At 49.3% G+C, this 23862-nt stretch overlaps 2 protein-coding genes across 3 annotated transcripts in view; one reads left to right on the top strand and one right to left on the bottom strand.

Annotated features, from left to right (window-relative positions):
• Positions 1–446: 446 nt before the first annotated feature.
• Positions 447–13431, top strand: CTBS (chitobiase). Its single transcript, XM_073644006.1, has 7 exons — positions 447–664; positions 2085–2223; positions 3304–3512; positions 10914–11085; positions 11855–11952; positions 12687–12848; positions 12927–13431. Exons 1-7 carry the CDS (start codon positions 530–532, stop codon positions 13110–13112), a joined length of 1101 nt encoding a protein of 366 aa, XP_073500107.1. The 5' UTR covers positions 447–529; the 3' UTR covers positions 13113–13431.
• The window catches only part of SPATA1 (spermatogenesis associated 1), a 48835-nt gene continuing 38401 nt past the window's right edge, over positions 13429–23862 (bottom strand). For both annotated transcript variants that reach the window (XM_073644004.1, XM_073644005.1), the window contains exons 10-12: positions 23321–23499; positions 17191–17289; positions 13429–13761 (exon numbers count right to left, since the gene is read on the bottom strand). In XM_073644004.1, the coding sequence (XP_073500105.1) occupies positions 13657–13761; positions 17191–17289; positions 23321–23499 (383 nt within the window). In that variant the 3' untranslated portion in view covers positions 13429–13656. The remainder of the gene's footprint in view (positions 13762–17190; positions 17290–23320; positions 23500–23862) is intronic.

The raw sequence follows: 23862 nt of genomic DNA, 5'->3' as shown, positions 1-23862 counted from the left end.
AGTTACATCCTGTATTATACCCCAGAGCTGCACTCACTATTCTGCTGGAGCAGTCACTGTGTACATACATTACATTACTGATCCTGTACTGATCCTGAGTTACATCCTGTATTATACTCTAGAGCTGCACTCACTATTCTGCTGGTGCAGTCACTGTGTACATACATACATTACTGATGCTGAGTTACCTCCTGTATTATACTCCAGAGCTGCACTCATTAGCTTTATTCTGCCATGTTGTAGTATACAGTAATCTCATGTCATGGTGAAGTTGCTGTGTATGAGGACGAACAATAACTGTGTGAACTGCCCTCTACGATCTTACTGGATGTTTGCAGCCTTTTTGCCTGGTTAGTTAGTTGTTTGCAGTAACACATTTGTCATTATTTCAGTTACAATGATGACAGCAGCCATCTCCTCCCCTGACACCTCCCTCCCAGTCTCCCTCCTCCTCCTCCTCCTCCTCTCTATTACACCCCTGTAGTGAGGTAGCAGAGCTGACTCCAGTGCTGGATGCAGTGCAGAGAGGATGGGGCTGTGTGGTGCTGGGCGCCCCCTGCTGGGGCTACTCCTCATACTGGGGGTTTCTGTCTGCTGGGGGGCTGAGTGCCCCTGCTCTGACCCCGCTCTGTGTCAGCCCATCAGAGAGACTCGGCACTTTGAGGTACAGTGTCTGTCACTATGTGTCAGGTGGAATCCTGTGAATGTGATACAATGTATCAGTGTAACTTCCTGATTGTAAACAGTGATTGTGGGGGAGGTGCAGGGAGCGAGGTCTCTCCGGTAATTATCCTCATTCTACCTGCAGGTTACAGCAGCGTTATCAGGAGGTAATTAATGACGAGCAGGTGTCAGAGCTGCTGCCGACTGTCAGGCCCCGGTCACATATAGGGCATTTGTTGCAAACGTTTAGCTGCAGATTTTGAAAATACAATAATATATATAATGTCAGCAATCACAAGACCCATTAATGGCGAAATCCGCCTTGGTTTGCATATGTGTGAAGTCTGCAGACTCATGATTTACTATTCATGGAGGGGCCAGAATTGAAGGGGCCAATAATCCAGAAACATCGCTTGTTACAATTTCAGTGCAGGGGCTGGTACGTTACAGGGGTTGTCCGCTACTACCATTAATCGGCCCAGAGAGGTGATAAAAATCCAAAAATAAACCCACAATATTTCCCTGCCAGTCCTGTGCCTCTGCCATACTCCGTACTCCATACTGCATGATGCCAGGAGACCTGCGGGTGACGCAGTGCTGAGCACGGAGGATCTGCGCAGGGTTTTTTTTTACTCCTCTTTATACCTGTTAATAGACTGTACATGTACAGTGGAGGACAACACCTGAAAAACAAAAATGTAAGGCTATGTGCCCACGATCAGGAGACAGCAGCGTATTTTTGCTGCGTCCGATCGCGCAGGTAAATCCGCATGTGTTCATTGAGTTACCGCATCCTATCCATTCTGTTGTGGAAATTTCTGTTGCAGAGATTAGCGCCTCCACTGCAGATAATTGAGATGCTGCGGCTCGTAAACCCGCACCGCGGGGGAGTTTACACGGCGGCTAATAGAAGCACAGGGGGCTTTCTATAAATCCATCCGCTGCGCTTGTAATTGGAACGCAGCGTTTTGGACGCAGCGCAGGTGAGCTGCTATTCCTGCTCGTGGGCACATGTGCAGAGGCGCGTTATGAGTGGTCTGGTATTTTCCCAAGGACTGGACCGCTCTTCCCCCAATCCCAGCCCGGACACCCCATGACGTCTTGTTGGTCTTAGTATATACCAACGTTCCCTATGAAATAAGAATTCTGGAGCTTCTTTTCTGAGAACTCTGCGTTGTCGTTCTTTTGTTATCCCTCCTGGAAATGTATGACTAAATTGACAAATGGGTGTTACCATTCCCCAGGAAAGGAGGGTTTCTCTACAGTCTGAGGATATCTGCTCGGATTAATCAGGGTGACTGTGTAGGGACATGCCCCATTGGCACAGAGAATGGTAACGCCCAGCTGGCAGTTAGTGACGTGGTACTTGGATGGCGCCCACATTATAACTGAGTGCGACTTGTTCTGTTCTTTGTGTTCAGGTTTATGTATTTTATGTCAAAGGGAAGACCTGGAAGTCCTATGACTGGGCCCATGTCACCACCGTCGCCCTGTTTGCTCCATATGACCCGGAGCTTATGTGCTTTGCTCATTCCAAAGGTGCAAGATTCGTCCTGAAGGGTAAGTCTGATCGTTCCCACCCGTCTGGCGCATCAGATGTTGCTCCGCTCCACAGTTTTGATGTAACGTTGTGATCCAGTCCGGGACCCACCCCTGGGAGTAAAATAGGGAACAGCCTGATGACAACTTATGCATTTTTGCATCTGTTTTGCCATCGATTGTGATCCGTTGCGTTGGATCAGGGTAAAAAATACTGACCCTAATGCAACGAATATATGGGAATCAGGCTGAGTAGGATTTACATGAGAAATGGCCTCTAAGGCCTCATATATACTGAATAACTCATGTGAATAGTCGTGGAGTTAAGTACGACGACATATCAAGTTTTAATTAATGGGTTTTTACGCCATAATAAAATAAGGGTCTGTTTTTATTCTTGGAAACAGCGCCACTCCTGCCTGTGGTCAGCACGTGGTATTACAGCTCAGTCTTATCCAAGTGAATGGGGCTATGCTGCATTACCAGAGACAGCTCATCGACCACAGTACTGATATTTCTGGGAAACAGAGGTCATAGTTTTCCTAATCTTGTACAACTCTCAATTCTATTTTTTTCTTAGTGGTTTAATTTCCCAGAAGTGAGAAAATCCCTTTAAGTAGAAGATGATGGACTCATTGATCTGATCTGATATTTTGGGTAGTTTGGGAAAGGCAATCATTGATGACTGATGTCTCCTCTGTCACAGGACTAATGAAGACGCTTCTGACATCGGCTGCGTCACGACAAAGCGTAAACCCGACAGTCGCGGACTATAGTCTGTTTTACAACGTTGGCGGTTTGCTTGATTCATCGGGTTCGGCCACTGTGACTTCCTCCATCTCTAGGATGATGGGGGCTGCTGCGCTCGCTGTACTCTCGTGCTGCGGGGCTTTCATACAGTTGTGCCTTCTATGGCGGCTCCGCGCCGTGGACTTTAGGTAGAGCTGCAGTGCCGGCCACATATATAGAGCCACCAATGCTGAGAACCGCACTGAAGGAGTTACTGACGCGACCCATATCTGCAAATCATCGGGGTTCAGTCATGTTCCAGAACCGGACCCCCTCTGTAAACTAATGCCGATCCTTTCCCTTTTATCACAGGCGACGTTCCATTGAAGGATATTGTGGATCCAGAGAAGAGATCGGCCTGGATAGCGGAAAAAGTGAATCTGGCGAAGGCTCAATATATGGATGGGATCAACCTGGATATAGAACAACCAGTGCTGCCGCACACCCCCGAATATCACACTCTGACCGCCCTGGTGAAGGAGACCACAGAGGCTTTCCATACCGAGATCCCGGGGTCCCAGGTAACGATCTCCTGTAGAGGACATACATGATATGGAGAAGTATGTGCCCCCCACATCCACCTCCAGGGGCTTCTCTGTCCTCATCTACATCCATAGACATTAATATGGAGAAAAGTATGTGCCCCCCACATCCACCTCCGGGGGCTTCTCTGTCCCCATCCAGGGCTGTGGAGTTGATAAACCAAACCTCCGACTCCTCAATTTCCACGACTCCATGACTCCCTCATACACGGCTCATGTTTAAGTGATAAATTTACTGTAGCACTGATTCATCTCAGCTAAAAGTCCAGACCCTGAGATCAGGAATAGGACAGACATTTATAGGACATTTCAGAACTTTCCCAAATTCTTATGAAAAAAATATTCCCCACAAAACTGCATAGGAGTTGGAGTCCGTCCATTTTATACCAACTTCGACTCCACAGCCCTGGCTCTATCTACATCCATAGACATTAATATGGAGTCGCTCTTCTGGGATATGTACAAGATTTTGAAGACGCCTTTAAGGATTTTTGCCCCTTCATCTAGAAGATCATTTGTGGGGTCAGACCCTGATGTTGGGGAGTCCGGTCTCACAATCTCTATTATAGGATAGGATAGGGTTGGGGTCTGGGCTCTGTGCGGCCACTCACGATCCCCCATGTCTGACCACAACCTACTGACCTTCTTCTCTCTCTCTCCCCCCTCTCTGATCGCCCCTCCCCGCACACTCCCCCATCCCCGCAGAAACCTCAAACTCATCGACTTCCACTCACTCTCTCTCCGGCCTATCTTCTTCCCAAGATGCCTACGCCGCCGCCACCCTCTACAACACCACCCTCACCACAGCCCTCGACCAAGCTGCCCCGCTCTCACACGTCACAACCCGTGCACACAGACAACCCTGGCTAACGCCCCACACGAAAAAACTTCGGCAGACGTCCAGAGTGGCTGAATGGAAATGGAAGAAATCCCACTCCACGGAACACCTCAACCTGTTCAAACAGTCCCTCACCGCCTTCAAGACTGCTCTCATAAATGCAAAACAAGACTACTTCTCTTCCCTAATAACCACCCTATCCCGCAACCCCAAGCAACTTTTCAGTACCTTCAACTCCCTACTCTGTCCCCCTGCACCCTCGCCCCTCATCTCAGCCAACGACTTTGCCACCTTCTTCAAAGACAAGATTGACAAAGTCAGACAAAGCTTCGATCTACAAGCTGCTCGGCCGCCCAACCCCCCCTCACCCAAATGCAGTTTCTCCCCCATGACAGAAGACCTCCTCTCCTCTCTGCTAGCTCACTCACACCTCACCACCTGCGCCCTCGACCCCCTACCCTCCCACCTCATCCCTAACCTCACCACTGTCCTCATCCCCGCCCTAACCCATCTCTTCAACCTATCACTTAAATCCGGCACCTTCAAGCATGCCACAATCACACCCATCCTCAAAAAACCCTCCCTTGACCCTGCAATAGTCTCCAACTACCGCCCGATATCTCTCCTCCCTTTTGCCTCAAAATTACTTGAACATCACGTTCATGCCGAGCTCTCCTCCTTCTCCTTCTCCTTCTCCTTCTCCTTCTCCTTCTCCTTCTCCTTCTCCTTCTCCTTCTCCTTCTCCTTCTCCTTCTCCTTCTCCTTCTCCTTCTCCTTCTCCTTCTCCTTCTCCTTCTCCTTCTCCTTCTCCTTCTCCTTCTCCTTCTCCTTCTCCTTCTCCTTCTCCTTCTCCTTCTTCTCCTTCTTCTTCTTCTTCTTCTTCTCCTTCTCCTTCTCCTCCTTCTCCTCCTTCTCCTTCTTCTCCTTCTTCTCCTTCTCCTCCTTCTTCTCCTTCTCCTTCTTCTCCTTCTTCTTCCTCTCCTTCTCCTTCTCCTTCAATCCGGTTTCCGACTCCACCGAAACAGCCCTAACTAAAGTCGCCAACGACCTACTGACCGCCAAGAGTAAACGACACTACTCCATCCTCCTTCTCCTCGACCTCTCCGCCGCCTTCGACACAGTCGACCACCCCCTCCTACTCCACATCCTAGAATCCCTTGGCATCACTGACCTAGCCCTCTCATGGATCTCCTCCTACCTAACGGACCGGACCTTCAGCGTCACCCACTCCCACACCTCATCCTCGCCCCACCCCCTTTCTGTTGGAGTTCCCCAAGGCTCAGTCCTGGGACCACTACTCTTCTCCATATACACCCTCGGCCTGGGGAAACTCATCGAATCCCACGGCCTCCAATACCACCTCTACGCCGACGACACCCAGCTCTACGTCTCTGGCTCCGACATCTCCGCCTTACTATCCAAAATTCCCCAATGCCTATCCGCCATCTCATCCTTCTTCTTCGCCCGTTTCCTCAAACTCAACATGGACAAGACCGAGATAACCGCTCTCCCCAGCTCCACAACTTATCCATCACAATCAACGACTGCACCCTCTCACCCGTCTCCCACGCCAAGTGCCTTGGGGTAATCCTCGACTCCGCCCTCTCCTTCAAGCCCCATATCGAAGCCCTCGCCACCGCCTGCCGACTCCAACTGAGCAACATTGCCCGAATCTGCTCGTTCCTTGACCGGAACTCGACAAAAACACTCATCCACGCCCTCATCATCTCCTGTCTCGACTACTGCAACCCCCTGCTCACTGGCCTCCCCGCTTCCTCCCTCGCACCTCTCCGCACCATCCTCAATTCCGCTGCCCGACTCATCCACCTATCTTCACGTTTCACCCCCGCCTCACCCCTCTGCCAAGCCCTTCACTGGCTCCCCATTGCCCTGAGATCACGGTTCAAAACCCTAACCCTAACATACAAGGCCATACATAACCTGTCCCCTCCCTACATCTCCGACCTGGTTTCCAGATATGTCCCCCCGCGCGATCTTCGCTCCTCTCAAGAACTTCTCCTCTTCTCCCCTCTCATTTCCTCCTCCCACAACCGCCTACAAGACACTCCCCCACCCTGGGAACCTTCAAGAAAAACCTAAAGACCCACCTCTTCCTTCAGGCCTACAGCCCACGCTGAGACCCATCCGCTACATCATCTCACCCTCTCCTCTCCCCCTTCCTCCTGTCTCCCCACCCACCCACCTATAGTCTGTGAGCCCTCGTGGACAGGACCCCCTGCCCTACTGTACCAGTGCTCCTCGTCTGATGCTTCATGTTCGTGTCCTTGTCTCCCCTACACTTGTAAAGCGCCATGGAACCTAATGGCGCTATATAAATATTTAATAATAATAATGTCTGTATGACCTTTGTGCTCTGGGTGCAGTCATGGGGGCCGATAAGGGTCTTCCCCAAACTGTTCCCACAAAGCTGAAGCTACAATTGTCCACAATGTCTTGTGCTGAAGGGTCTGCTGCCGCCCCCTGATAACAACAGGCCATAGCATTATCCTCCTCCACCATCTGTATTGGGGGCACAATGCAGTCGGGGGGTAACGTCCTCCTGGAATCACCAGACTTCATCAGATAGAGATGTGCGATCCGTCACTGCACAGCACACGTCTCCTCCAGAGTCCAGTGGTGGCGGCTTTACACCACTCCATCCGACCCTCGGCATTGTGCTTGGTGATGTACGGCTGCATGCAGCTGCTCGGCTATGAAGCTCCCGGCGGGGCACAGTGTTTATACCAGAGGAGGTCTGGACTGTCCGGTGCCTCTTCTGATTATCAGGCCCATTGCAAAGTGATTGTCTCCTCTGCTCATATTAGGCTTTAACACAAGCTAAATGTATAGGACGATGAAGAGGAGGATCAGGGGCAGACCTACCGCCCGTGCAGCCCGTTCATTGAACGGGGGCCCTGAGGGAGAGGGGGCACCTCCAGCCTCCAGCAGGGCCTCCATCAGGGAATGACTGTCCTGACTCCAGTATGGGGCCCGGCCGGTGAGGGCCCCCTCGGAGCCCCGTTGGGGCCCCCCTCTTGTGCGTCTCCTCATGGAGCCCCCGCAGGGCCGGCTTCAGCACCCGGGCAAATGCCGGGGCCCTGAGCAGGCGGGAGGGGGGGGGGGCGCTATGGGACCAGTGAGCGGAGGAGAACAGTGTCAGCGCCCACTCGCCCCCCCCCCCCCCCCCCCCCGCTTGCTCAGGGCCCCGGCACCCGGCACAATACTTACCCCTCCCCGTGCCTCCGCGGCTGCTGCACTGTGACGTCTTTACACCGCGCTCTCTCCTGAGCAGTCACAGCGCAGAGCGGGATGAGGCCGGCGACCCTGGCGTCCGGAGCAGCAGCAGCAGGTGAGACGTGAGGTGAGTATTTGACTTTTTGTTTATTGTATGGAGGCATGGGGCAGTATAAGGGAGGGGGGTGAGGTGGGGGTGTGTGACTTCCTGCATGGGGCATTATAAGGGGGGGGGGTGACTTCCTGCATGGGGCATTATAAGGGGGGGGGGTGACTTCCTGCATGGGGCATTATAAGGGGGGGGTGACATCCTGCATGGGGCATTATAAGGGGGGGGGGTGACTTCCTGCATGGGGCATTATAAGGGGGGGGGGTGACTTCCTGCATGGGGCATTATAAGGGGGGGGGGTGACATCCTGCATGGGGCATTATAAGGGGGGGTGACATCCTGCATGGGGCATTATAAGGGGGGGGTGACATCCTGCATGGGGCATTATAAGGGGGGGGGGGGTGACATCTGCATGGGGCATTATAAGGGGGGGGGTGACTTTCTGCATGGGGCATTATAAGGGGGGGGGTGACTTCCTGCATGGGGCATTATAAGGGGGGGGGTGACTTCCTGCATGGGGCATTATAAGGGGGGGGGGTGACTTCCTGCATGGGGCATTATAAGGGGGGGGGGTGACTTCCTGCATGGGGCATTATAAGGGGGGGGGGGGTGACATCCTGCATGGGGCATTATAAGGGGGGGGGTGACTTCCTGCATGGGGCATTATAAGGGGGGGGGGTGACATCCTGCATGGGGCATTATAAGGGGGGGGGTGACATCCTGCATGGGGCATTATAAGGGGGGGTGACATCCTGCATGGGGCATTATAAGGGGGGGGGGTGACATCCTGCATGGGGCATTATAAGGGGGGGGGGTGACATCCTGCATGGGGCATTATAAGGGGGGGTGACATCCTGCATGGGGCATTATAAGGGGGGGTGACATCCTGCATGGGGCATTATAAGGGGGGGGGGGTGACATCCTGCATGGGGCATTATAAGGGGGGGGGTGACATCCTGCATGGGGCATTATAAGGGGGGGGTGACATCCTGCATGGGGCATTATAAGGGGGGGTTGACATCCTGCATGGGGCACTATAAGGGGGGGGTGACATCCTGCATGGGGCATTATAAGGGGGGGGTGACATCCTGCATGGGGCATTATAAGGGGGTGGGGGTGACATCCTGCATGGGGCATTATAAGGGAGGGGGGGGTGACATCCTGCATGGGGCATTATAAGGGGGGGTGACATCCTATATGGGGGGGGAACAGCCTGCGTGGGGCATTATGTGGGGGGGAACAGCCTGCGTGGGGCGTTATATGGGGGCCAGTATTCTGTATGGAGCATTATATGGGGGCGGGTATTCTGTATGGAGCATTTTATGGGGGCCAGTATTCTGTATTGAGCATTTTATGGGGGCCAGTATTTTGTATGGAGCGTTATATGGGGGCCAGTATCCTGTATGGAGCGTTATATGGGAGCCAGTATTCTGTATGGAGCGTTATATGGGGGCCAGTATCCTGTATGGAGCGTTATTTGGGGGCCAGTATCCTGTATGGAGCGTTATTTGGGGACAAGTATCCTGTATGGGGCGTTATATGGGGGCCAGTATCCTGTATGAAGTGTTATATGGGGGCCAGTATCCTGTATGGGGCGTTATATGGGGGCCAGTATACTGTGTGGAGCGATTCGCCGGTTTCTGAGCTATTGTGGAATTTATAATAGATATCGCTCATGTAATGTAAGAAGTGAAATCTTCGGCATTGTAGTATATATATATTTCTCTTCGGTATCTCTGCACCATGAATCGTGGTATGTGTTAAAGGGGCCCACTGAGACTCTTTTACCCGGGGCCTACAAAAACCTGGAGCCGGCCCTGGGCCCCCGGCCCCATGCTGAGCGCTAAGCGCCGGGACATCTCAGTGCTGCTTTCCTCTGTGTAGCAGTGCAGCGCTGCTGCGGCAGCGCCTTCATGATTCCCCGGACTTCCGGTCATGTGACGGCGCCGTCACATGGCCGGAAGTCAGGAGAACCTGGTGGCAGCGACGTGGACGAGTGCCAGGATTCTGCAGGGATCGCATGGGGGTAAGTATAACAAGTTTTATTTTTTTTAAATACAATTAACTAGGAGTGGGGGGAATCAGAGATGCACATGGGGGGGGGGAGGGATGAGAGATCCACATGGAGGGGGGGGATGAGAGCTGCACATGGGGGAGGGGGGGGATGAGAGCTGCACATGGGGGGGGGGGGGATGAGAGCTGCACATGGGGGGGGGGGGATGAGAGCTGCACATGGGGGGGGGGGGGATGAGAGCTGCACATGGGGGGGGCGGGGATGAGAGCTGCACATGGGGGGGGGGGATGAGAGCTGCACATGGGGGGGGGGGATGAGAGCTGCACATGGGGGGGGGGGATGAGAGCTGCACATGGGGGGGGGGGATGAGAGCTGCACATGGGGGGGGGGGAGTGAGAGCTGCACATGGGGGGGGTGAGAGCTGCACATGGGGGGGGGGGGGATGAGAGCTGCACATGGGGGGGGGGGTGAGAGCTGCACATGGGGGGGTTATGTTTACATAACTTTGTACAGTCTGTGTCCGCCCCTGAGGAGGATAGATAACAGGGTGCAATAATAACCCTCAGTGACCCTGTAGTAGCTGATGTCTCTGACACCCCTCAGCCCTTTACCAGCCCCCACCTGGCTCTTTCCCTTCATTAGATGGCGGTGTCCTCTCCTGCGGGACACAATGTGCTGCATTTGTTGTGCTCTGTATCATGAATGTCTATGTTTAATCATTTCAGTTTGTCCTTTCTTTGTTTATTTAGATTGTCCAGTTTTGCAACATTCTATTGCTGTTGTTCTCCCAGAGCTGCATTCACTGTTCTGCTGCCATCAGACAGGACCTCTACCAGCAGCGATATTACTATATTGTGTATTGCGTATAATGCAAATTGCCCAGATATTCTGAAGATTTCTGCTCTGGAGCCTGACGACTGAATGCAGCTCAGGACTGTGATACTTGATAGAACTCCTTTAATTTAGATCCTTATTTTGCACCTGTATTTAGAAGCAAAATAGGAGTGAGTCCAAAATTAGGAAATGGCACAAATCTTTCCACTCCTTGTTCCAGTTTGCAGATATTGATGTAAAGTGGCCTAAATCAGGAGCAATATAACAACAGGGTCCGGATCGCCCAGACCACGCTGTGAATTTAACCTCTTCTATGCCGCCCGCTCACGTTCTGTATTCGCCCTGTTGTAGGTGACGTTTGATGTGCCGTGGTCTCCCACCTGCATCGACCTCCGCTGCTATGACTATACGGCCATAGCGGATCTGTGCGACTTCTTGTTTGTTATGTCCTATGATGAACAATCCCAGATCTGGACGGAATGTATCGCTGGGGCAAACGCGCCATTCAACCAAACCATCACCGGTCAGTCCTCCACTACTGAGGTCCTATGGGGTGCAGTAATGGGAGCTCAGTGTCTGCCCTGGGACGTGTGCTCTGGATCAGGACACCACGAGGTTTGCACCGCTGACAACTGTCCAGTGCATATGTGAGCGGACGCCGCGCAGGAGACCCAGAGACTGACAGCCTCCTCAGCCTCAGGAGGCCAAATCCAGAGACCCCCAGCTCAGAGGTTTCATTCAGGAGTTTCTCATTTTTTCCTGTTTGTCGCTCTGCTGTCTGGGAAAATTAGACCTCATTCAGACATTAGTTTTTTCACATACTAGAAACACGGACCGAGTTTCATCAGTTTTTCTTCTATGTGAAAAAAGATGTTTTCCACCTTCTGTCTGACAATCCGTGAAAAAAGCCGCCGGCACAGATGGCGTCCAATGTTATCACGGAGCCATCGATTTGTGCCGCTGAGTTTGATCAGACACTTGGATCAACATCAGGCGGGTTTCTGTGATTTGTCACGGACCACTCAGGCAGCAAAAAATCCCAGACATGTGAACAGCCCCATAGACTGAGACGTAGAAGCGTTATCCATGGATAATGGCGGCTGCTCACTAACTGCAGCCGGCCCGGTGGGCGAGGTCGCAGCCGGCAAGCTGCCATTGTCTGTATTTTAATTCCTGAATTGATTTCTCTGTCATCCAGTAGTGGACAATCCCTTTAATTGTGTAGAAAATGTCAGGCCCGTGTGATTCGGAGGAGAACTTTTCCATCATCTTCGTTTCTCCGTCTCTTGTAGGGTACAGGAAATTCATCAATATCAGCATCGATCCTAAGAAACTAGTGATGGGCGTCCCCTGGTACGGCTACGACTACGGCTGTCTGAACTTAACACAGGTATTTGCCATTATTGCGGGGGTCTCCCTGCTACGGCAGTGATGGATCCTGTTTCTGGGGTCTATATAAGGCCTGATGCGTGAGGAATTGGCCTGGAGATAGGACCCTATAGATCCATACGATGGCGCTGTAGGACCTTGTGTGCCGCCATATAGTGCTTCTGTACCGCACCCTCATAAACTGGAAAGTCATCAGATGGGGCATTCAGACATGGTGTAACAGGGAATGGGGGCTCCATTGCTGACAATGGGAGACAGAGACCCCATCATTGGGCCCAAATTCTGACATAATAATGTGATCCCGGTCCCATCCGGGCTGTAAGCGTGCAGATCGCGTGCCGATATGATGTGTGATTATCTCGGCCCATTACGCCCCTCGCTGTATTTAAATGGTTAATTAGGGGATAATTTACTGACTGCTGGCACTCCCCGCAATCCTGAGAAGGGGGCGCCGCAGAGCCCTGTGGATCGGAGCTGCACTCACTGTCTGTGGGACAACCGGAAACAGCAGAACCTTGCACTTGGCTTCCTCCGGCCGCCCCATAGACGATAGATCGGAGGTCGAGTGTCTGCAGCTCCGCTCCATTGATGACAGAGCTCTCTAGCGCCCCCTGTCTTGGGCTCCCGCTGTCGGACTCCCGGCAATAAGTAATTTATCGCCTACGTTATGGATAACTTGAGATTTAAGGAAAACCCTTTAATAATTAGAATATTTCCTTTTTTGCATCTTATCAGGATAATCGGTGCAAAATAGCCAAGAAGCCATTTCGGGGGGCCGAGTGCAGTGACGCGGTGGGCCGGCAGGTGCCGTTCCGCACGATTATGAAGCAAGTGAACGATTCAGCTAGCGGCAGATTGTGGGACGACGTGCAGAAAGCTCCATTTTATAATTATAAGGTTCGTGCTCGGTCCTCCATGTCGGATCTGGTCACCGTCCGGAGCCATGATGAATAAACGAGCTTCATGTTTCCATAGGACTCGAAGGGAAGTTTCCACCAGGTTTGGTACGACGATCCGCAGAGCATTTCATTAAAGGCGACATATGTTAAGGAACTAGGTCTCCGAGGCATCGGCATGTGGAACGGAGATCTACTGGATTACTCCAGTGATCCTGTAGCCCAACAACAGGCTGCAGCCATGTGGAAAGCCTTACTGCCATGACGGCGCCATCCTGCTGCTGCGCAGACTGCGATATTGTGACGTCAGCCATACCTGCCATGATTGACTGGCACAAATGATGGCAGGAGGCTCATAGATCTGCCCCTGTGCCACCATACTCTCTTTACTGCTGATTACTTTAGTCTCTGCTCTTTTGTGGCCACCACTAGGGGGAGCTCAGGAGCTTACTGCATACTGAGTCTACACTACTAGTATTCAGCGAGCTCTTGTGCTCCCTCTAGTGGTGACCACAGGTTTTTAGGTGTTAACCATTTAACTCTTCCTATCTAGTTACTGCTGCAATAAAAATATGTCAAACTAATGTCCAAAAGTTTTATGGTTACAAAGTAAAAAAAAAAAGAAGAAAAAATTGCATTTACAGAGTCACTGCCCTGTGCATCCAGGTTTCAGTCCTCCAAGCTCCGGTCCAGGCGCGGCACAGCTGTATGTTGTGTAAGGACCATCCCAGACAGGCAGTCACGGAGAAAGCCGTCCATCACATGGAGAAGCAATAAATATGGGATCCAGGTGAGCCGCGGATGGGGCCTCACAGTGTGGGTACCGAGGGTGGGCCGCCCAGCCCCGACTGAGACTTCTTCTGGGCTAATTCTGCCTTCAGCACGTTCAGATCGGACGATGCCTGCTTTCTCATCTGAAATTCAGCAAAGAAGATGTTCATTTTATGATGAATATAAAGAAAGCAGAATATACGGAGTCCATGCAGCCGACATCAAAGCTGCGGACCCCCATTCACTGAGCTCAGCGTCCGCCCCAGTGACCGAGGCGAACACCTCCCTGATCAGCCACAGATCCTTTTGTGACTTTTCCTATTAACCCCTTCCCGCCTGTACGGAGCCGTGTTTTCTGCCAGTAACGGCAGCGACCAGAGCGAGGTGCGATCATTGCTATTCTACCATGTAAATGCAACATGGCAGGATCGCAGGGGCTGACATGGCAGCCGGGGGGTCTCCTGGAGGTCCCTATCGCTGCCATCTTAGCCGGTGGCTGGGCTTCATGGGATAATATCACATTGACTGAAGCATTGCTGGATAAAGGACAATTGCAGGTTCAAGGCTCCTGAGGGGACAAAAAAAATATTTAAAGAAAACAAATCAACCCCCTATAAAATATAAAACGCCGTAAAGAGAACAGAGAAATCACAAGGCTGGAGCTTCTTGGTCGCCGCACCTCCCTAAACAATTGCAATAAAATGTGATCAAAACGTCGTTTTCTGGCCCCAAATAGAAGAAAACTGTCCGCCGGCTGCACAAAACGAATCCAGCTCCATCGACCGCGAAATAGAAAGCTGAAGGTCCAGAGGACGGCCACAAAGTGATCGAGGCGGAGAATTACCAGGTCATGGCCGCACAGCGAACCCCAGAAGGGAACAATGGCGGCTCCGCAGCTTCACTTCACCTCACTTGGGATTTGTTCCAGTTTTTTAGTAGATTATATGTTAAAGTGAATGGAGTCGTTCAAAACTACAAAGATCCAGCCCTCATGGCGATGGGAAAAAACAAAGTGCAAAACAAAAACTGTTCTCAGCCACTTTATTAATGGAAATTTTGTAAGAATCTCGTCTTCGTCCACCTTTTATCATCAGTCGGATGAGACAGTGGAGAGTCAGACCTATCAGTACATGTGTGTGTGTATCCAGGGTTTTTCCCAAAATTTTGTCAAGATATTTCAAATTTTGTTGCGTGCTACTTATCTGCAAGGATTTGTGACTTTATACCACTTTTAGGCTAAGTGCCCACGATGCAGAAATGCTGCAGATTTTTTCCGCTTCTCCTTGGCAGGAAAAACGCATGCGGATTGTACATGCGGATTGTACATGCGTTTTCCTGCCAGGGACATGCGGATGTAAAGCGGTCTTCACTTGCATTTCCGCATGCGGGTTGTCAAGCGCTTTCCAAACGATTTTAGCATCACTTGGAAAGTGCTTGACAACTTGGTCGCACTATATAAATCCATGCAACCGGCAACCGGCATATATAGTGTGACCAAGTAATAGTTAAAAAGAATAAGAATAGTAAAAAATAACGATTATACTCACCTTCCGATGGCCCCCGGTATTTTCTCCGCTCCATCCGGTCTCCCCGGTGTCGCGCGGTGGTGTGAAGGGACCTGCGATGACGTCATTGAGTCATGTGACAGGTCACGCGACCGCTGACGTCAGCGGTCGCGTGACTTGTCACCTGACTAAATAACGTCATGTCAGGTCCTTCACACCACCGCAAGCCGAACCAGAGACCAGACGCACCAGAGGAGACTGAGGGACCATCAGAAGGTAAGTATAATGTTTATTTTTTATTTTGAATTCTTTTTTTTACAGGTTCTATGGTACCCGGGTCTGGATGAGAGTCTCCTGTCCTCCACACCCCGGTACCATCCGCACATTGAATCACTTAATATCCGGATGTGCACATGTAGTCATGCGGATATTAAGCGTTTCAATGCAAGTCAATGGCGACGATTACGCTGCGTGTCTGCAAAATTAATGGACATGCTGCATATTTTTCTGTAATGATGATCTTCAGCGGATATTTCCGCAGTATGGGCACAGCACATGCGGATTTCATTGGGGACCATGGGGCACGGATTACCAAGTGTTTTTTAAGCGTTTTCGCTGCGGAAATTCCTAGGCAAAAACGCATAATGGGCACGCAGCCTTAAGAATGGGCGCGGCGATCTATGGGCGCGGTGCGCTATGGCCGTGGTGATCTATGGCTGTGGTTGGCTATGGGCGCGATGATCTATGGGCGCGGCAGGCTATGGGCGCGATGAGCTATGGCCGCGGTGATCTATGGGCTCGGTGGGCTATGGGCGCGGTGATCTATGGGCTCGGTGGGCTATGGCCGTGGTGGGCTATGGGCGCAGTGATCTATGGGCTCGGTGGGCTATGGGCGTGGTTAGCAATGCAAATCGTTCCAAATCAGATTTCTGAATTGCAATTTTTAGGGGGCATTTTTTTAACGGCTAAAAGTACAGAAAACAGTTGCGAAAAGTCACTAATTTCAGAACACCTCATCATTTCTGACTTTCTGCCGCTGTCCGTTGTCCTGAGAGATTTACTTTAATTTTCAGCTGTGCCGATCCCAGTGCACGTCTGCCCCGGACCGCAGGAGATGCCGCAGGTTTCTGGGGGGCTTGTGACGTTGTGCAGCTCGATATTAGACTCGCTTACAATACTCCCCAATTCCGCTTTTCTGGCCGGTGTGGCAGTCGTTAGATCATCAGAGTTTCTGAGTATTTGGACTTTTATTATACTTTTCTATGAGAGTCCAGAACATTTAAAGACTTTTCCTGAAGCAGGAGCCTGATGAGCTTCAGTAAGACCGGAGATCGTGGGGTTTCCAGCAGTAGAATTCAATGGTTGCCCATGGTATAGACTATTGGTATCAGATCAGCTGGGGGTAAGGCTCCCAGCAGTGATCAGCTGATTACAGGGGCTGTGGATCCCCCTCATTATTCCTTGGGCACTTTATGCAGTGGCTTTGTAGGTATATCTGCTCGCTGCTCCTTCACACGGTGGAGTTTCTTTATTTTTACCTTTTCTCTGGTGTTTGCATCTGATATAAAGTGGTCGTCCGGCTTTGCTCTCGTCCATTTCTGGAGGAGCCGCTGACCTCACGTTACTGGTATCTGCGGGATCAGCCGGTGTCAGATGTGACGTTTCTGCCCTACTCACTTTAATTTTGTTTTTATGGGGTTCTATGGATTCCTGCTGCACCCAGAGCGTTGAAAAGAAGCCGCTGATCCCAAAGATGCCACAATCTCAAACACTGCTTAGTAATGGGATACATGGTGCCAGGACCTGCAGAGTATGGTGGAGCCTGGGAATGCCCCATACCTAGTCCGAGGCTCCATATACCCCCAGGAGCCGCTCTGCCACCATCTGCAATGGTCCTGGCACTGGTCAGAGGAAGATGGCGGAGAGACGGCCGGCTCCCCCAACACATGGGACCCCGCTCCTCAGTGGAGGGTGATGTTGGGTCGCAGGTTTTTACCTTCTCTATCTGCTGAGAACCTCTGACTCAGCTGTGTTAGGTCAAACAAGCGTCTTCAAGCAAATAGTCACCTTAATTTCGATGACAAGCTTGATCCTGGCGTTGTCCACCTTGCGCTTCAGCTGGTCGAGGTCCTGCCGCGTTCTGGTTATTGTCATTATTAAAGAATCCTGTCCAGAGAGAAATACACAATCATTATACATGGAGGACGGAGAAAAGCATCTTATGTGGAGCATTGAAGATGAGTGATGTTCCCTTACTGGCCAGCAGGGGGTGACGTTTCTTTAGTCCCCTATATACATTACATACATTAATGTTGTCTTGTTCACTATATTATTATTATTATTTATAGCACCATTGATCCCCGGCTCCTGTACATAAGGAGTAGTGTTGAGCGATACCTTCCGATATCGGGAAATATCAGATCAGATTGGATCGGACCGATACCGAAAAAGTATCGGATATCGCCGATTCCAATACCGGAAACCAATGCAAGTCAATGGGACAGAAATATCAGAATGAAAATAAACCCTTTCTTTCCTTGGTTGGGGGCCGCCCGTTCCTGCCTGCTGTACCTGGCTGGACACAAAAATAGGGCGAAGCCCCACATATTTTTTATTTTTTATTTCATGAAATAATTTTAAAAAAAGTACGTGGGGCTTCTCCCTATTTTTGTGCCCAGCCAGGTACAACTAGGCAGCTGGGGGCTGGAATCCGCAGCGCAGGGAGGACCAAGCTTTCTGGGCCCCCCCCCCCGCTGCAAATTGCAGTCCGCAGCCACCCCGGAAAATGGCGCGTTCATAGAAGCGCCATCTTCTGGCGCTGTACCCAACTCATCCAGGGCCCTGGTGCGGTGGCTCACTGGGTAATAAAGGGGTTAGGGCCAGCTTGGCATTATCAGCTGGCCCTAAGCCCGAAATTCATGGGGTCACGCCAATATTAGACATGACCGCCATGAATTTCTAGTAAAGTATTTAAAAAAAAAAACACAACACCCAGAAAAAAGTCCTTTAATTGAAATAAAGACACAATTCTTTAACCCCTTTACAACCCAAGGTGGTTTGCACGTTAATGACCGGGCCAATTTTTTCAATTCTGACCACTGTGACTTTATGAGGTAATTTACTCTGGAACGCTTCAACGGATCCCCCTGATTCTGAGACTGTTTTTTCGTGACATATTGGACTTCATGATTGTGGTGAAATCTCTTCTATATCACTTGCGTTTATTTGTGAAAAAAACGGAAATTTGGCGAAAAGTTTGAAAATTTTGCAATTTTCAAAATTTGAATTTTTATGCCATTAAATCAGAGAGATATGTCACACAAGAGTTAATAAATAACATTTCCCACGTGTCTACTTTACATCAGCACAATTTTGGAACCAAAATTTTTTTTGGTTATGGAGCTATAAGGGTTAAAAGTTGACCAGCGATTTTTCATTTTTCCAACAAAATTTACAAAACCATTTTTTTAGGGACCACATCACATTTGAAGTCACTTTGAGGGGTCTTTATGACAGAAAATACCCAAAAGTGACACCATTCTAAAAACTGCACCCCTCAAGGTGCTCAAAACCACATTCAAGAACTTTATTAACCCTTCAGGTGCTTCACAGGAATTTTTGGAATGCGGAAGAAAAAAATAAACATTTAACTTTTTCACAAAAATGTTACTTTAGACCCAATTTTTTTTATTTTCACAGGGGTAACAAGAAAAAATGGACCCCAAAATTTGTTGTGCAATTTCCCCTGGGCGCGCAGATACCCCATATGTGGGGAAAAAACACTGTTTGGGCCCACGGCAGGGCTCGGAAGGGAAGGAGCGCCGTTTGAATTTTCGATTGTAAAATTTGCTTGAATAATTAGCGGATGCCATGTTGCGTTTGGAGAGCCCTGATGTGCCTAAACAGTGGAAACCCCCCACAAGTGACCCCATTTTGGAAACTAGACCCCTCAAGGATTTTATCAAGGGGTATAGTGAACATTTTGAACCCAGAGGTACGACACAGAATTTGATAACATTAGGTCATCATATTGAATAAGTTGTCTTTATTCTTGAGCGCATGTGCTCGCTACTTGAGTTTGCATCGGGTACTCATGTATGCACCATGTACTGCGTGTCCTCGAGTGACATGCTCGAGTCCCTGCCCCGCATGTTTCACGGTTATTAGACACCCCAAAAAAAACATGCGGGGATCGCTCGTGCATGGCAGGCAATCCCCGCAAAGTTTTTTTGGCCGCGAAGCATATGGGGCAGAGACTCGAGCATGTCACTCAAATACCCACGATACTTAATGCATACCCGAGCACCCGATGCAAACTCAAGTAGCGAGCACTTGCGCTCAACACTAGTCGCCATATCGTCATCTTTTTTTCTTACTTTTGAAAAAAATCCCATCCCCATCACAACCCTAACCCCAAACCCAGCCCTAACCCTAACACAACCCTAACCCTAGAGTTTATTTTTTACGCCGTTCCTCGTGCGGTATAAGTGATTAGACGACTTTATTCTTCGGGTCGGTGTGATTACAGCAATACCAGAATCATATGGGGTTTTTATGACTGACAGCTGTCACACACTAAGAGACGCATTTTTTTGTAAAATCTAGTTTTTGCATCGCCATATTTTGAGAGCTATAATTTTTCCATATTTTGGCCGACAGTCATGTGACGGCTTGTTTTTTGCGGGATGAGTTGACGTTTTTATTGGTGCCATTTTCAGGCACGTGACGTTTTTTGATCGCTTTCTATTCCGATTTTTGGGAGGCAGAATAAACAAAAAACCAACAATTCAGGAATTGTTTTTTTTCTTTTTTTTTTTTTTATTCTGTTCCGCGTGTGGTAAAATTGATAAGGCAGCTTTATTCTTCGGGTCAATATGTTTACACCGGTACCACAATTATATCGTTTTTCTGTTTTGGCGCTTTTACACAATAAAAGCTATTTTATAGAAAAAATTATTTTTTTGCATCGCTTTATTCTGAGAGCTATAACTTTTTGATTTTTAGGATGATGGAGTTGTATGGCAGCTTGTTTTTTGCGCGACAAGATGATGTTTTCAGCAGTACCACTTTTATTTATATTCGTCTTTTTGACTGCGTGTTATTCCATTTTTTGTTTGGCAGTATGATGATAAAGCATTTGTTTTTTGCTTCGTTTTTTTTTTGTTTGTTTTTTTACCGTGTTCACTAAAGGGGTTAACTAGTGGGACAGTTTTATAGGTCAGGTCGTTCCGGACACGGCGATACCAAATATGTGTACTTTTATTGTTTGTTTGCTTTTTTTTCATAATAATATTTATTGATGGGTACATTATATTTTTTATTTTTGGTGGATTATTTTTTTATTTTTTTTTACATATTTTTACAATTTTTTTTTTTTTTTCACTTTCTGACAGTTTTTACACTTTTTTACTTTGTCCCACTCTGGGACTTTCACTTTTTTTATTCTGATCGCCTGCATATCATAGGGATGGAGCACCATTCCTTTGCCATGCAGGCAGTCAGCGCTGCACAGTGAGAAGATTGGTCATGCGCAGTGCACGACCGAACAAACAATGTTCTTGCTGCCTGGTGACCCGGATGTTGTCATGACGACATCGGGTCGTCATGGCAACACCCAGGAAGCCGCGGCAGACAGCGCTGGAGGCCGGAAGAGGAGGTGAGTATTGCGATCACCTCCCCTTGCCACCGCAATGCTGCGATCGACTTCGATCGCAGCATTGCGGGGGTTAATGTGCCGGGAGCGGTGCGGGACCGCTCCCTGCACATTGTCACAGCTGACACTCGGTACTATCAGCTGACACCCGGCGGCGATCGCGCCCGCACAGCCTGTGTGCGCGCGCGATCGCGATGACGTACTAATACGGGTCAGGCTCTTAAGTCCCAGGGCACAGATGCGTATTAATACGTCATGGGCTGTAAAGGGGTTAATGTTCTAAATTAAACCATACTTACCATCACGCCCATTCCAGCTGAAGCCAATGTCTTCTGCAATAAAAGTAAAATAATAAAGCAACCTCATCCTTACCTTTCCATGGTTCCCAGGACGGCTCCAGCTCTGCTACATTCACATGACAGGCTGGATCGCAGCCGAAAGCTGCCATCCAGCTTGCCATGCCGCAGACACTGAGAAGCGCAGGCATGCTTGCGCTCCTCAGTGTCTGGCTGTGACGGCATCCAGATGAGCCGAGATCATGTCCAATGAACTCAGCTCACCTCATGCACGTCACTGACAGCGTGGGAAAATTCTCCTGCGCTTGCGCTTGCCGTGAGAGCAGGAGAATTCTCTCACACTCACCGCATGCGCAGGAGAATTCTCCCACGCGGTCAGTGACGTGCATGAGGTGAGCTGAGTTCATTGGACATGATCTCGGCTTATCTGGATGCCGTTACAGCCAGACACTGAGGAGCGCAAGCATGCCTGCGCTTTTCAGTGTCTGCGGCATGGCAAGCTGGATGGCAGCTTTCGGCTGCGATCCAGCCTGTCATGTGAATGTAGCAGAGCAGGAGCCGTCCTGGGAACCATGGAAAGGTAAGGATGATGTTGCTTTATTATTTTATTTTTATTGCAGGAGATCGTTGGCTTCAGCTGGAATGGGCGTGATGGTAAGTATGGTTTAATTTAGAACAATAAAGAATTGTGTGTTTATTTCAATTAAAGGACTTTATTCTGGGTGTTGTGTTTTTGTTTTTTTAACTTTGACTATGGGGTTAGTAATGGGGGTGTCTTATAGACGCCTCTCCATTACTAACCTGGGCTTGATGTCAGCTGGCATTATAAGCTGACATCAACCCCAGCCCTATTACCCCACTGCCACCGCTACAGGGCAGTGGGAAGAGCGAGGCTAAGTGCCAGAATTGGCGCATCCTATGGATGTGCCATTTCTGGGGCTGCTGACGGCTGGTGTTTCTAGCCTGGGAGGGGGCCAATATTCATGGCACCCTTCCTGGGCTATTAATATCAGCCCCCAGCTGTCTGCCTAGCCTTTGCTAGCTATTAAAATAGGGGGGACCCCACGTCATTAAAATAGGGGTTCCCCCATTTTAATAGCTAGTAAAGGCTAGGTATTCAGCTGGGGGCTGATATTAGTAGCCTGGGAAGCTCCGTGGGTAATACCCCCTTCCCAGGCTTCAAACATCTGCCCCAGCCGTCTGCTTAACCTCCGCTAGAGACTAAAATTACGGGGAACCCCACGCCAATTTTTTTTTTAATAAATCCTTTATTTTAACACTAAATGACAAGTACAGTAACCAACACTGTCACTGTACTTATTATATATGTGACTGACATGTTTCTATCTATCTAATCTATGTGTGATGCTCTATTCTTTCTGTTCTAAATTGTCAGGTACTGATGCTGAATTGCCAGCTGGCATTTTTAAAGAGACGGTGCATGAAAACACTATTATTTTTTTAAATAAATCCTTTAACACTAAATGACAAGTACAGTAATCAACACTGTCACTGTACTTCTTAGATAGAAACATGTCAGTCACATATATATCTAATCTATGTGTGATGCTCTATTCTTTGTGTTCTAAATTGTCGGGTACCGATGCTGAATTGCCGGCCGGCTTTTTTAAAGAGAGTGTCTTCTGAGCAGTTTGTCAGCTTTTGGACATCTTTTGAAGGTGTTTTCTATGTGTTTTTATTTGCCTGCCATTGGTTTTAATGGTGTTCGACGTTGTTCGACAGTGTTCTAAGGTGTTCGACGAACAGTTCCACGAACATCCCGGTGTTCGACGAACCGAACCCGAACACTACGGGGGTGGCTCAACACTAGTCATGTCCAATGAACTCGGCTCACCTCATGCACGTCACCGACAGCGTGGGAAAATTCTCCTGCGCTTGCTGGGAGCGCAGGAGAATTCTCTCACGCTGGGATGGCATTCTGATGACAGGCTGGATCGCAGCTGAGCGCTGCCATCCAGCTTGTCATCCTTCAGAGACACTGCAGAGCGCAGGCATTATGGGAACTTCCGATTCCGGTATTCGATATTCTAAAAGTATCGGAACTCCGATACTGCAAATATCGGTCGATACCTGATATTTCAGTATCGGAATGCTCAACACTAATGAGGAGGTGACATACAATTCACAAATATAAATTACATTGAACAAACTAACACTGACTGACAGTACAGAGGAGAGCGAACCGGCCGCTGCGGGCTTACAGTCTGCAGTATATTGGGGGCTTTACCTTTGGGTTGGCAGCGAGCGTCGGGTGCTTTGCCCGTTTCTTGCTGTCGCGTGCTGCCAGCTGGGTCAGCAGCCTCTCGTACAGCGCGTTGCTTTCCTTTATCAGCTTGTTCAGTTTCTCCTCTAATGTCGCCGTCTCTTTCTTTGTTTCAAAATACTTCTTTTTCCAGGAATCTCTGGCTATAGGAAGAAGAGCAAAACTAATGATCCTTATTTTTACACGCTTTCATCTTATAAGATGATGTTTGTAGGAGTATATCGACCCCAGAGACATATACAGCCGATGCATGGACTTTCATATGATAACATGATTTTTTTTATTACACATTTTTATAATTTTTGAACGTTTTACTGACTCATTTTAGGAGACTTTTCCTCACATGTAATGTCAGATTTGTATATTATAAGGCTCAGTTCGCACCATGCATATTTGATGTGGATTTTTCTGCAGTGAATGTAAAGCAGATTTTGTTGCAGACTTGATTCTGATTTCATCTTTCCAGTTGCAAAGAGTGAAATCCGCGCTGATTCTGCACAAAGAAT

Source organism: Phyllobates terribilis, unplaced genomic scaffold (genome assembly GCF_046119375.1).
Source record: "Phyllobates terribilis strain yellow unplaced genomic scaffold, ASM4611937v1 Scaffold_8__6_contigs__length_399053987, whole genome shotgun sequence".
Taxonomy (NCBI): domain Eukaryota; kingdom Metazoa; phylum Chordata; class Amphibia; order Anura; family Dendrobatidae; genus Phyllobates; species Phyllobates terribilis.
This window is presented reverse-complemented; position numbering and strand designations above follow the sequence as displayed.